Source organism: Chionomys nivalis, chromosome 15 (assembly GCF_950005125.1).
Source record: "Chionomys nivalis chromosome 15, mChiNiv1.1, whole genome shotgun sequence".
Classification (NCBI taxonomy): domain Eukaryota; kingdom Metazoa; phylum Chordata; class Mammalia; order Rodentia; family Cricetidae; genus Chionomys; species Chionomys nivalis.
In genome coordinates this window covers 9828486-9841864 of record NC_080100.1, presented here as the reverse complement: position 1 = coordinate 9841864, position 13379 = coordinate 9828486, and the positions used below count along the sequence as shown (strand labels likewise).

Below are 13379 nucleotides of genomic sequence, written 5' to 3'. Positions count from 1 at the left end.
GGTTATCTTGCCTCTCATTCCCTAGAGCCGGCACTACAGGTGTGAGCCACCATGCTCAGCTCCTGAGTATACCCAAAGCAGAGCTTCTGGATAAGAAATCACAAACTTCTACTGTCCAATATGGCCAGCACACATGACCACCTAGCATCTCTGAGAGGCAGCACTCTCGTGCCACAGTAAGACAGATGCACAGGACACTGGACTTAACATGAATAGAAGATTGGAAAGAGCTCATGAACAATTTATAGGTTTTGATTTCACATTAAAATCAAATACTGTTGATATATTAGATTAAGCTAAATGTCAGTAAAATCAATTTGCTTTTATTTAAGAATGTGTAAAACTGTACTTGAGTCTTGTATCTGACTATTCCCTACAGACATTCTCTCACTGAGCCTGAAGTTAGGTTGGCAAACTCCAGTTAACCTCGCCTCTGCCTATCACAGCACTGGGGTCACAGGCACTCCCGTCACTGTGCCTGGCTTTTATGTAGGTTCTAGGCATCTGGAGTCAGATCGTCATGCTTACGTAGCGAGCTGCTTTCACCCCGTGGGCCATCTCTCCAGCCTGACAGGGCTGATTTACAGTCAGTCCTTCCTGGTCACCCAGACTCACAGCTTGTTTTCACAGTCTACAGAAGTCGAGGGTTCACTATGTTGTCTTAATGTTTAGTCTTTTAGAGTATGTAAGTTATAAATATGCTGCAGACATGGACAGTTTTATCATACATGCAGTTGGAAGTCACTTGCTAACAGTGAATATGGTACTATATACACCCAAGGAAACAAGATGTCTTCTCTAAACTTTTCTTCTGTCCTAATGACATCACAAAACCCACAGATGAGTGCATCGTTCAATGCTTATCAGAGAAGCTTCTTGTAGTAGATGGTAGTACAGACTCACAAATGGACAGGACAGAGACTCTGGTACTAACTTGGTCCTAACGGGGATGCCTTTATCACATTCCTCCCTCATGGCTCAGGGATCTATGTGGAAGAGGGGGTGGAAAGACTGTAGAGTCAGAGAGGGTGGACAATTTTCAGGAAATAACATTTTCCAGGCACAACAGGTGGATGCCCTTAGGAACTTACTGAGACACTGACAGCATGCATAAGGACTGAACAATCCCAAGCCAGACAGAGTCCAGCACAGAGGAGGAGAGGGGGCACGGGACATCTGCCTCTGAAATCCTAACAATTAAGGCTGCCTAAACAAGATCTGCACAACAACAACACTGAGAGTTGATGTGCTAATCTACATGCAGGATACTTCCCAAGGGCCTACCCCTAGATGAAGAGCTACAGGCAATTAAGAACTCAGGGAGACTCAGTGTTCTCTAGGGATGATGGGTTATCCAATCCCAAGCGGCCATCTCTAAACACATGAGCAACACTAAATGGTTATAGCAGGCTGTGTGTGCATGTGCATATAACAATAATAACTGAAGAGTTCATGAGTTTGTGAGGGAGTGGGGGGCATGGAAGAAGCTGGAGTAGAGAAAGGAAGGGGTAGAAATGATGTAAATATAGTATTTATGCACAAAATTAAACTTTTAATTAAAAAATATTGTATTTTTCCCACATAAAAGCAAACATTTTTCCTTTATTTTTCACTAAAAAGGATTCAAAAAATTTCCTAAATAAATGTCTTCAAAATATTGTATACATACAGAAGAGCATGAAACATAAATGTCTAGTCCTTGATCCCTAAGCAGTTCAAGAAATGGCCTCACAATGGCACAAAGCCCCTTGGCTCCTCCTGGTCACAGCTCTCCTTTTTCCTGAAGGGGACCCTTGCTTGACTTCCTCCATTCAGTGGGGGCTTGTATGCATTTCTGAGGTGGCAGGACTGACCACCTTAGCTTCAAGATGCAAGAATCGCTCCCCTAATAATTCTCTTGCCCCGATCCAGTCACAGCGCCTGGCTTGATGTCAACATGTCCACAGGGGCTGGGACTCAGGGGTTGCAGAGCAGAAAGAACTGGGGCAGTACTCTGGAGAACACACAGTGATGAACAGCATCTACACAGGGCAGCTCACTGGTGTGGACTGACTAGCAAACATTAAAACCACAGACCACCAAGGCCTGCAAACCAAGTGGCTTCCCACAGGGTGAGGTTTAGAAACTGTAAGAAAATCTAATGGCCTGTCTGACAAGATGGCATTTTTCTAAAGACCTTTAAGATTTAGTGACAGGAATAGCTACTCATTTTCTTTTCTGTTATTTTCCTGCTCAGATCCCCAAGGGATGAGTAGCTCTGTGACTCTGAGCTGTTCGAGTAGCTTATTAAGAACCAACTCTATAATTTGTATGATTTTTTTTACTTTTTTTTTCTTTTTTCTTTTTTTTTGGTTTTTTGAGACAGGGTTTCTCTGTGGCTTTGGAGCCTGTCCTGGAACTAGCTCTTGTAGACCAGGCTGGTCTCGAACTCACAGAGATTCACCTGCCTCTGCCTCCCAAGTGCTGGGATTAAAGGCATGCGCCACCACCGCCTGGCCTGTATGATTTTTTTTAAATGAGAAAAATCAACGATTCTTTACTTTCAGTTTCAAGATCTTGCTCTCTTTTAGGTCACAGTTCCATAACCATAACACGCTCTTTCTATGATTTAATAAAGTCAAAATGTGGGATAAAAATTTTAGGTAAAATTACTTACTGTCTACACATAGACTACTCTAGAATCCAACCCATCATTTAGTTGGGATTCTTATTTCCCCTCTTGGAAGCGGTTTTCCCAAACTCAAAGCAACTAAGGGCAGGTGGACACCTGTAGCTGCCTCGTGTAGCACGGCTGGCCTCAGTGGGCACTGCTGGAAACCAGTCCATACACTGTCCTGCTCTGAACACACCTACCCATGCCAACTGCAACAGGAGTCCATCAGGGTTAGGAAAGATTCTGTCCACAGGGCGGAAACGCTAACTGCAGAGAACACAGCATCTGCTGGGATGTGAAGGTGACAAGGTCACCAACAAGCAGGTCCCTGGGAGCACTCTCCTAGCTAGCTATGTAGGGAAGTCACTGAACCGTCACAGTCCACCTCACTGAAGGGCTGAGCTGGGGTCCACATACACGCTTCATGGTCCAACTTAACCTCGGCTGGAAGACCGGATATAAAAGGACATGCTTCTAAGTACTAAGGGCACGAAAGCACCGCATCCCAGCTCAGACCAGTCACTAGTGACTCCAGTGCACAATGGCACGGTCACAGAACTTTATACACGCGTTCACCTGGAGTCTCCCCTGCCTGCTAGCTGAGCCTCTTTGGGACAGTCACACATGTGAGCTTCTGTTCTAGACTTCACAGTGCACCAAGTGTGGCAGATACAACAGACCTAAGGAGACCGCTGGCAGAGGTGCTCTGCTCCGGTGGCTTACCTAGAACCCTCAGACTGGCCGAAGATGAGGCTGAACCCATGTCGTTCACAGCGATGCACGTGTAGATGCCATCGTCTTCTGTGGTCACACCAATGATCTTCAGAGTGGCCTCCCCGATGTCACTGTGGCACACGGGAGAATGCGCTAGGTTTCAGGAAGGCTCAGCACCTTCAGGTACCAGCATTACCTCCCTCCCTCTCCAAGTATGAAATGTTCTCCCACAGACTACACGCCCAAGGTGACAGAGGAAAGAGATGGTTCAGAGAACAGCTCCTTTTCAGTTACCAAGTTACGGGATCAACACGCCCCTAGCCAGTGCACTGCTTGAGTGGCCCCTCACCTGTAGGAGATGCTGTAGTGATCGTCGTTGTTCAGAGTGTTGTGTTCAGGGCCCTTCCAGGTGATGGAGGCCTTGGGGCGGCCACAGACACGACATCTAAAAACAATGGTCTCCCCTGTCTCACATGTGACCTCACTCAATGGGATAACGAATTCTGGGGGAACTGCAAAGTAAGGGAGTTAGGTCAATGCCGGTCATCCTCAGCATCTCTCCATACCTCTCATGTGGTGTCACACACCAGTGCACTCCCAGAACACCACAGAATACCCCAGTGCAGAGCCACGATGCTCTGACAGAGACCCCGCACAACTGTGAGCCCTCAGAGCAAAGACATCAGAACTCACCGTCATAGATGTAGTTGGGGTTGAGAAGCTGAAACGGAAAAGACAAATAGGCATTAATAAAAACAAAACTATTTCCAGGTAGCCTACCTGATTCTAGGGCTACAGCTATTGTTGGAAGAGCTTGGCTAATCTGGAACCAATCAGAACCAACCCCCTTCTATTGCTTTTACATACCCTTGAATGTGTCATACCATATCAATTAGCTGATTATCTTCTCATTCACAAACATGCTACTTCAACTGTACAGGATTCAGGCTAAGGCTGACTGGCTTAACTACATTTTCGGAAGCCACACGTAGACCACAAGTGCTAAGTTACATGCCTATACAGTTCCCAATGAATGCACAGAGAGCCAATGTAATGCTGCCCCCAGGAGAGGGGAGAGTGTCCTCAAGCAAGCCCTAGCTTAGGGCCTGCCGCGGCTCACCCTCCCCACCCTCCTCCTGGAGGTGGCACCAGGCCTGGATTCTCACACGCACCTTCACAGATACCTTGTGACTGAGCCCTTCGCGTGGCTTCCTGTACCCGTTCTCCAACTTGCCGTCCCTTTTGCCGTCTTTATCTTTCTTCTCAGACTTCTTCCTTAAACGGAGTGCTGTGTGCCAAGATGTCGACTTCCTAGGGAAGAGAAGAACACACTGCTCACATCCCTCCGTCTCTATGGTTAGCAGGTGACATCTGGAAGCCTCAGAGAAAGGCTTCACCGAGGAACTGAGTCTCTAGGAACAGAGGTCCTACTCAGGAAGCAGGTGACAAAGCCAGCAGTTCTTTATGCAAATTTTAAAGATTAAAATTCAAAAGCAATAGTTAAATTATGTGTCATCATATGTGCTGAGACAGTCAAATGTTCCCAGTGTTTCTTTGAAGGAACTTTTGGTCAGCAGGAACATCTGGATGGCTGAAGCCCTCCCTTATCCAGACAGCTGAAGGACTATGGAGGGAACTTGATGGGCACCGGCCGTCTGGATCTGCCTGTCTCCACAGCTATGTGAGCCAGTCCCTCTCAAGTCTACATCCTCACCTGCCTACTCACGGCCTACCCCAGTGCGTCTGTTCCCTGAAGGAACTAGCGTGAGGCTCACAAATGCATGCTGAAGACTTATAACATGGGACTTCCATCTCCCACACGCCTTTCTTCTAAAGTCAAGGCATAGAAAGTATAGTGTAGGATCCTGAACAACACACTCACTTCTCTCTGCCTCTCAGGGAGACAGGATGAGGGGAAGAAAGCCAGTCGTAGAGAAGGAGGTATGGCTTGAAGTATTGGCCTCTCGTGCCAGTGTCCTGCAGGGACCTGCGTGGCCAGGCAGCACTGCCTCTTCTAGTGACAGAACTATTCTACTCTGGGAAAGCCATGGCTAGTCTCTCCCATTTCAGGGAGGTTCCAGGATGAGAAAAAGTTTCAAAGGTCAGTATGGACTCAGTTTTTAATATAATGCTCAATGCAGCAAAGCTGGCTTCAGGTTTAAGTCAACAGCCTGTGAGTATTAAAGGGCCGATGGCAAAGCCAACACATAGATCTTCCCCTGCAGCCTGTGAGTGATGACCTTGTGTTCCTCAAGAGGCCCTGCTCCTTAACTAAGACCTTCAGGGATTATTTAGTGATATAAATTAATGATCACTGAATGAAAGATGTATTAGAGAGGGTCTGTGAGGTTAAGGACAGCCCACCTTCACTGGGGGCCACACACTTAAGAGGCAAACCTGCGTGAATCAACAGCTAAACCTGCGCGAATCAACAGCTTTTCCAGTTCTTCCCTTCAGGACCTTCAAAAGCACTCCCTGATGGCTCCTATCCCTTCCGCTGCCCATGATTAGGCTGCCTCGCTGCTGGCACTCACTTGAGAGTCCCGTCGGGGTTCTCCATGATAACTGCACTGGTATGGCCCAGGACAAAGCCCGGAATCCAGCCCTCGGCTGCGGGGCACTGGTCAGTGGCGGCTCGGAACACCAGAAACATGTTCTGCTGGTTACTGGCCAGAATTTGAACGACCTCTCCTTGATAGACGTTTATCTCATCCTCCTTCACTGCCGTGTACTCGTGTGTCACCAGCATGGTGGAGATGTTGCTACTGCTGCTGCTTTCACTCTGGAGGGGAAGAGGGGGAGAAGAAGGAGGGCAGGGGCTGAGATGAGGTCCTACAGCAGCAGCTGCTGGTGACCATGCGCCATGGCACCAAGCCCGCAAGGGGCTCGGCAGACAGGGAAACGTCCGACTCCTTCACACGCTCTTTAGTTTAACGCCCCCCCTTGGAACAAACTTGGTCAGCCATGGAGAAACAACTCCAAAAGATCCACCTCAGTGCTGATGCCCTGGGAGCCTGATGTAGTTGGATCTTCACCGTGCCCTGCACGAGCCGCTCAGTCCTTCTGACGACGATGTGTTGGGCGTTTCAGATTCAAACAAGTATTAACTTTGAAGGCTGTAGAGCAGCCGCTTGGCTGACTGACAGATCGTAACTGAGATGTCTCCAGATCTTCCTAACAAGACAGTCGCTGGAAAGTGCATTCCAGGATAAAGGTGTTGTTTGCCTAGCCTTGCTTCCCTCTGTCCCCACCCCAAAGAATGTGGACCATCTGAAAGAGCAATCCACTACCACTCTACTCTTGTGGATGGCTGCTCCATCTCCTGTGTGTCCCTCAGTGGATGCTCCTCTGACTGAGCTTGCCTCAGGGGTCTTCACATGGCTCTTGTCATGGTAATAAATGGCATAATATCACACAGCTGCCTTCAAGCTTTGGGAAAGAGAGCTTTAAGTGGCTGTAAGGATATTTTTCACTGCCCTTATCCTGAGGCCTGAGTAGCATCCAGTTTTTTTTGGTCAGCGACTGACATGTGGTTGGCCTGCAACACTTGTTCAGTAACTCAGTCAATGAAACAAGACTGTAAAAGTAAAAACCAAGTTGGTTTCTTGAATCTTGAAGCTGCCAGCCTGGGCATGCAGACGGAATGAACGAAACACAGATGGCAGTCACCTGTCCCATGCTCTCACCTGACTACCTATTTGTCCAGGAGCGCAGAAAGGTGACATCACTGCTGATCCCTGAGTGTCATCTTGCCCAATTCCCCTCTATCAAATTAGGACACGGGAAATGACCTCTGGGGCCTGGCTTTTCTGAGTTTGCTCTCAAATGCTCATACACTGCTGCTTCAGCGTGTTTACAGAGGTTAGGGTCTGGGACGCTCTGAGGGGGAGAAGATCTGGCCCCTGCCCTTCTCATTCCTCGTCTTCTGATCATGTCAGAGCAGGCAGCTGACTGCCGTTCTGAAGTGGTGAGAGGACATCAGGCCCACCTGCTCTTCTCTGTGAGGCCATGCGTGGGCAGCCGACAGGGCTGTTACCGGTAGCTGCTATGGGCACAGAAGAGCTGCCTGCCTATGTTCACGATGAGTTACACTGCTCTTGTCCCCACAGTCCCCGCTTCCTGCCAGTGACCCTTCAGCTCAAAGGGTGCCTTGGCTCACTTTGTACATTCAGTTCTTACTTCAGTATTTTGATCTACATGGCAGGACCCAGCAGTTTTGGGATGGCACAGGCAAACGTGCTAGACATGTAACCTAAAACTTTCTTTGCCACCGCTGCCCTGGTTAGGGCACTACAGCAGGCTGCATCTCAAAGCTGTGGTCATCTGCGGTCATCACGGCTCTTATCACTTTCCAATACACCTCTGGCCAGGATATGCACTAGGTGTTTCAAATCAGCCTTCCTCAGTTCCCACAAGAACCTCCCTGCCACAGAGCATGACCACCTCCCCTCAGAGCAGGATGGCAAGTATGCAGAGGACACCCAGACAGTGACAGGGAGCCAGGGCTGGTGTCGACTCTAATGTGTTCTCTTCTGCGGCTCACATGCTGGTGGAAGGCTAGGTCAGCTAATGGCACAGAGCACAGGCTAGCCCAGTCAGTTTGGGGCCATGTATTTGTACCCCACGCACCCTATCGCAGCAGAATTCAGCAGGAGGTGACATCTGGAGTGGGAGGAAGGGCATTATGAGAGGTCAGGTATACCTGCTTGTCTATAATCCCAGACAGCTCCTCACAGGAGGTCACAGGAAGGGAGACCCTACTCACTGGCGAGCAGCTAAGAGTTCCAATGGCCCATTTTAGCCAGAGCGGGGAAGAGGGTATGTCACATCTCCATTCTGATGGAAACTCAGCCTGTCAGTCCTATCACAAAAGCAGCGGGAAGAGTCAGAAATCAAAGGCACTTCCCCATCAATGTACCAGCCACTAGCCACATGAGATGGACTGTGCCTTCTCTCAGGGCGGAGCTGTGCCTCTAACCACACCCTTGAAGGGCATCCGGAGATGAAGGCCTGGCTCCTGCCCTAAAGTAGTTACTCACTTGGAGACACAGACCTGACGGCTCTACCTGCTGTGAATGTTGCAGGTACAGGAGATGCCAGCAGGCCTCTGGATGGGCCACAGTGCTGAGACCAGGCCCAGCCACTGAGCAGACTAGGCCTGGGGCTATGACTTGTCAGTGCGCTGTCTGCCCTAGAGTTTCTAACCCAGCCGTGTACAAACTGGAGAGTCCATAGCAAGGACAGGGGGATATTCTCCACCAGACACCTGCTTAACCACTGAGCGATTAGCTCAAGTGTAAACAAAAGCATCAGGACCCACGTCTCAATTTCTTCCACCAATAAAGATGAAGGCTGAGTTAATCAAAATCCCTAACGAAAAAGAAGATAAAGAATACAAATGAGGGATTAATAGAAGTCCAGAGGAAAGAGACATGCAAAAGCTAGATTTTATATATAAATATATATACAAAGAGACACAGACCCTTTTAGGGAAATGTATTTAAAAATTTATAAAGCGTTCAAACATACAGTCGTTAGAACAGTTCTGTGCGCTCACACATGCCTTCAGAAGAGTGTTACGGGCCAGGTCATCTGCCTGTAGGAAACAGCTGGAGGACAGTGAGGAGGCCAGAGAGTGGGGGGAACCCAGCAGACACCCTTCATCTTGAGAACACAATGCAAGTGACCACAAAATGAGCTGGAACCCCATTGCAGAGGCACTCAGACGGCCCCTGGCATCCTCGCTGGAGGCATGAGCCCAGCCATCTCTGGAGAAGCCGGGTGTCAGTTGCCTGGGCCAGTGTCTCTCCAGATTTAGGGTAGAGGAAACTTTCCCATTGGGTAGATTCCTGTCCCCTTATGCCATTTTATTTTGCTTTGAGTTGTTGTTGGATGTTTTTCTTGAGGAATTTTTTTTTCATCAGATGACTCAAAAAAGCTGCAAAGATAACTTATGGCACAAAAGAGCAAAACTAAGCGATAAACAAAAAGCTTAAAAGTGTACATATTTCATTGTAAGTAATAGAGAACAGAAAAAAAAACTCAAAAAATAAAAAAAAAATATGAAAAAAAGTGCGAGGAAGGCAGGGCCTAAAAGCAAAAGTCCCAAGATACTTTTCTGGTCAGAAACTGAAGACTTAAAGATGCCGCGTGGAGGAGGTTAATGGTGCACTTTCTCTTAAGGAGACAGGAATAAAGCAAGAAGCAAGTTAGTAGAGAGGAGAGCAGGCGCTGTCCGTGGTCCCACAGGGGGTTAGAGGTGGCTGCATTCATTTGGCGGCTGGGTACCAGTGCAACGCCACGGGGCACGGACACGAGTGCACACACAGAGGCCACAGACGTGTCTACTCAGACAATGCACAGGAGGACTGGAGAAGGCGATTACTGCTGCACAGTGCTGGAGAGCTGGAGTTAGTACGGAGGTTTAGAAGAGCTGGCGGGACAGAGGTGGTGGGGTGGACGGGCGCAGGCTCCCCGGCGCTCTTACCCCATTGCTCTGAGTGGACTGCACGGACTGCTCGCTGGCCGAGGAGCACGTGCTCATGCGGTCTGTGTCCTTGCTGGGGGCTGCGTGGCGGTGCGTCTGTCGCTGGAGGGAGTCACTGTCCCCCGGGAAGGTGAAGGAGCTTGGTCGGCTGGCAGGGGAAGCAGGAACGGAGCTCCAGAAGGAGCCCCCCTTCTGCAGGGGGCTGCTGGGAGGAAAGGCCTCCTTGCCAAAAGGAGAAGGGAACGTAGTGGAGAGAGGAGAGTTCAGCGGCGAGATGGCCCCCGGCCTAGTCTTGCCCAGAGGTAATGGGCCCAGGTTCCCCCGGGCATCCTTGGTGTTTCCGTCTTGGCTTGTACCAGAAGCATTCCCAGGGGCTTTTCTGGGGCTCTCCATCACCTTCATCTTGGGAATGGGCTCTGTTTCTCGTTCAAGACCTTCGGAGTCTCCACTCAGGGGGAGCCTGCTGGGCTGGCCAATGCTGGCCTCAAGGGCCAGGCTGCTGCTCGGGGGAGGCAGTGAGGGGCTGGGAGCAGACATACCTGACATCTTGTCTGCCTCTGCCTGGCTTGAGGCTGCAGAGGAGACCAGCATGGGGGGGTGGTGTCTGACAGGCTGTGGAATCCTGGAGGGCCTGCTCCTGCTTGAGCCGGGGCCGCTGCCACAGCTGCTGGGGCCACTGCCATGGCCGCTGCCACCGCTGGAGGCCCCGCTGCCACTGCTGCCCCCGCCCCCGCCGCTGCTGCCCCCGCTGCCACTGCCGCCGCCCCCGCTATGGTTCCTCTGGTACTCGATGGGTGATGTCAAGGCTGTAACCAAGCAATTCAACAGAAGAAGGTCAGTCAGGATACCAAGAAAATTCTAACCGCAGAGTATAGAAAAAAGTCATATACAATGAAATGGAAGTACCGGGCTTGAGAGTTAGTGAGCTAATTCAGGCAAATGCTTATGGTCACAGGAGCCTACTTGGACCACAGGGGTCCAGATAATTGGTCAACCAGAGAGTTAGAAAGCAGCCTGGGGCAAACAGTATGCAGATTACAACTGGGCTAACAGTGCCACCCACTGAGAGTCTCTGTTCCTGACTTCAAAATGTCCTATAGAGGGTTTTCTTGAGACAGGAGCATCACAATGTCTCCCTGGTTTAGGCTTAGGCACAGGACGTGACTATGCAGAAAAGGCCACAGTGAGGACTGGTTCAGTAAGCAGTTAGCTCCCTACTGTAGTCTCCACCTCTTTCATCCACCAAGCTAAAATGACGGCAGAGCTGGTGGTCACGGGGACTGTTGCAGAGAGGAAGATGGCAGTTAACAGCTATGGGCTTCTCTACAATCACATGAGATAAGTCTTAGTCTGTCTACAGGCAATGGAAACCACATGGCATTCTACACAAACTATCCCCCTACTAATCTGCAAAAGAGATATGGTGGACAGCAAGTTCTGTTGCATGACCAGGAAATGAGCACTAAGAAGCAGAAACTTGTACGTTAGAGAGAGAAGATGCAGTTGGTAAGAGGATACATCACCATTTAAAAAGTTGCGCTGGTTTTCTAAAATTTGGTTGATTTCATGGATCCATGTCTGCCGAACACTTGGACTAGATGAGTGCAAAATGAAGGTCTCCACCATGTCACCTGTCCTTGATGTCAGAGCAAATTTACAGGGATCGTTTTCCACATTTTCCTCCAGGCAAAGGCAGCTCACCTTTAAAAGAGTGAATCATTAGCAGTTACGATATATGAGCATCCTGAATAGTCACCAACGGAAAAATGGCTAGAAAAATGTATGCCTACTGTGGAGTGTTATCCAGCCTTAATAAGAAGACAATGATACATGCCACAACACGGTCAGACTTTCAAAAAGCTATGTCAACTTTAGTCAGTCACATATACAAGGATAAATATTTGAGACTCCACATACATAATCTCCTGGAAGTAGTCAAACTCTCAGGGAGAGAATGAAGCATAGTGGACGTCAAGGGTTATTGGGAGGGGACAATGGGGATGTCATATTTAATGTGTGGAGAGTTTGACTTTGGTAAGATGAAAAGAGTCCCATGGTCTGAGTAGTACTACAGCATAAATGAAATGTACTTAATACCACTGAGGTGTTCCCGAAAAAAGTTAAAATGGTAAATACTATGTTGGATGCATTTTACCACAAGACTTAAAGTATGAGGTGAATTTCATCCTACATGGCAACAATGATTTCTTAGTTGAACTTCTGTTAGTTGAACAGCTTCAGGGCTCATTTAGGAAACCAGCATTCCTGCACTGGACACCCGAGCCCACAGTGCTTTGAAATTTAAAACGAATAAAACACTGTAAGAGCTTAGCCTGCAATGAAGACGTGGGCTCCTGCAAACCACTTCCTAAAAGTGCGCTCAGGCTCCACACACAGTGAACACATTTGGAAGTGGGCACCATCCTGGGGCTGCTGAGAAGGCTCCATGGGGAAAGGGCTTGCTACACAAGCCTGGTGCCCTGACCTCTTTTCCCAGAGTCCACAGAAATGTAAAAGGAGAGAACCAACTCCTCAGAGCTTGCATTTGGCCTCCACATGTGCAATGAAGGCACATGTGCCCAACCACACACAGTATATACACATACATAGCCCCCATCCCCCAAGAAAAAGAACTGGGTACCACTGCTAAGTTGCCATTATGTATATAATAAATATTTTAAAGCTTAAAAGCTTGAAACCAGAAAGACTTTCTGTCTGCAGCACTTCAGATGCAAGGCTAGTATCAGGAGTTTAGTGGCTTGGTTCATAGTTCAAACATTAACAAACCAGCTATGTGAGCCGGGATTATTAGTTTCTAAAACTCCTCTGCAACTATCCAGCACTGATCCTTTACTTCTCTAAAAATAAAAACACACATTAAGGGGCTGGCGAGACAGTGCAGCAGGTAAAGAGACGCCACCAGGCATGATGATCTGAATTTGATCCCTGACCCACATGGTGGAGAAGAACTGATTCCCAATATGTGTCTGACCTTCCTTCCTACATGAGCATATGCACACACAGCAAAATAAACAAATGCACTAAAAACATTAAAGTTTCCAATATCAAAAAGGATGTGCGAGCATATGTGACCTTATGACTAAAACACAGGAAACAACTTCACAGAAGCAGCCAGTGCAGAACATGAATGCATCAGGGGAATGTCTGAGGTGTTGGGGACGTTTTGTAGACAGACTTGTGCTAAGAATACACAGGAATTTTAAGGGACGGGTTGGTGTATGGGCATGGCTTCAGAGGGAGGGACTGCAGTAGTTGGCACTGGGGTGGCATGGGACACAGATGATTGGCATCTCAGCTTCAGGCCACGCAGCTCTTCTCTTGCTGCTGGGCTCTGAAGCCTTGGTAGGTCCTGGTGAGCAAAGGATCCAGAGGTCCCTAGGCTGTGCCTGGAGACCAGGTTGCCCTGGGCTCAGGAACCGGAAACCTGGCACTAGTCTACAACAGCCCACGCAGCTTTACAAAAGAGAATGCCATGTCTCACCTGCGTGCCATGAAGCCTACAGA

At 48.8% G+C, this 13379-nt stretch overlaps 1 protein-coding gene across 9 annotated transcripts in view; it reads right to left on the bottom strand.

The window, feature by feature from the left end:
- The window catches only part of Trio (trio Rho guanine nucleotide exchange factor), a 282715-nt gene that overhangs the window by 7030 nt on the left and 262306 nt on the right, over positions 1-13379 (bottom strand). For 6 of the 9 annotated variants that reach the window (XM_057789603.1, XM_057789605.1, XM_057789607.1 and 3 more), the window contains exons 47-53: positions 11378-11555; positions 9855-10660; positions 5902-6149; positions 4540-4678; positions 4061-4088; positions 3717-3879; positions 3377-3498 (exon numbers count right to left, since the gene is read on the bottom strand). In XM_057789603.1, the coding sequence (XP_057645586.1) occupies positions 3377-3498; positions 3717-3879; positions 4061-4088; positions 4540-4678; positions 5902-6149; positions 9855-10660; positions 11378-11555 (1684 nt within the window). Of the gene's footprint in view, positions 1-3376; positions 3499-3716; positions 3880-4060; positions 4089-4539; positions 4679-5901; positions 6150-6216; positions 6557-9854; positions 10661-11377; positions 11556-13379 lie in introns of those variants that run through there. The other 3 variants (XM_057789604.1, XM_057789612.1, XM_057789611.1) reach the window with 3 other exon arrangements.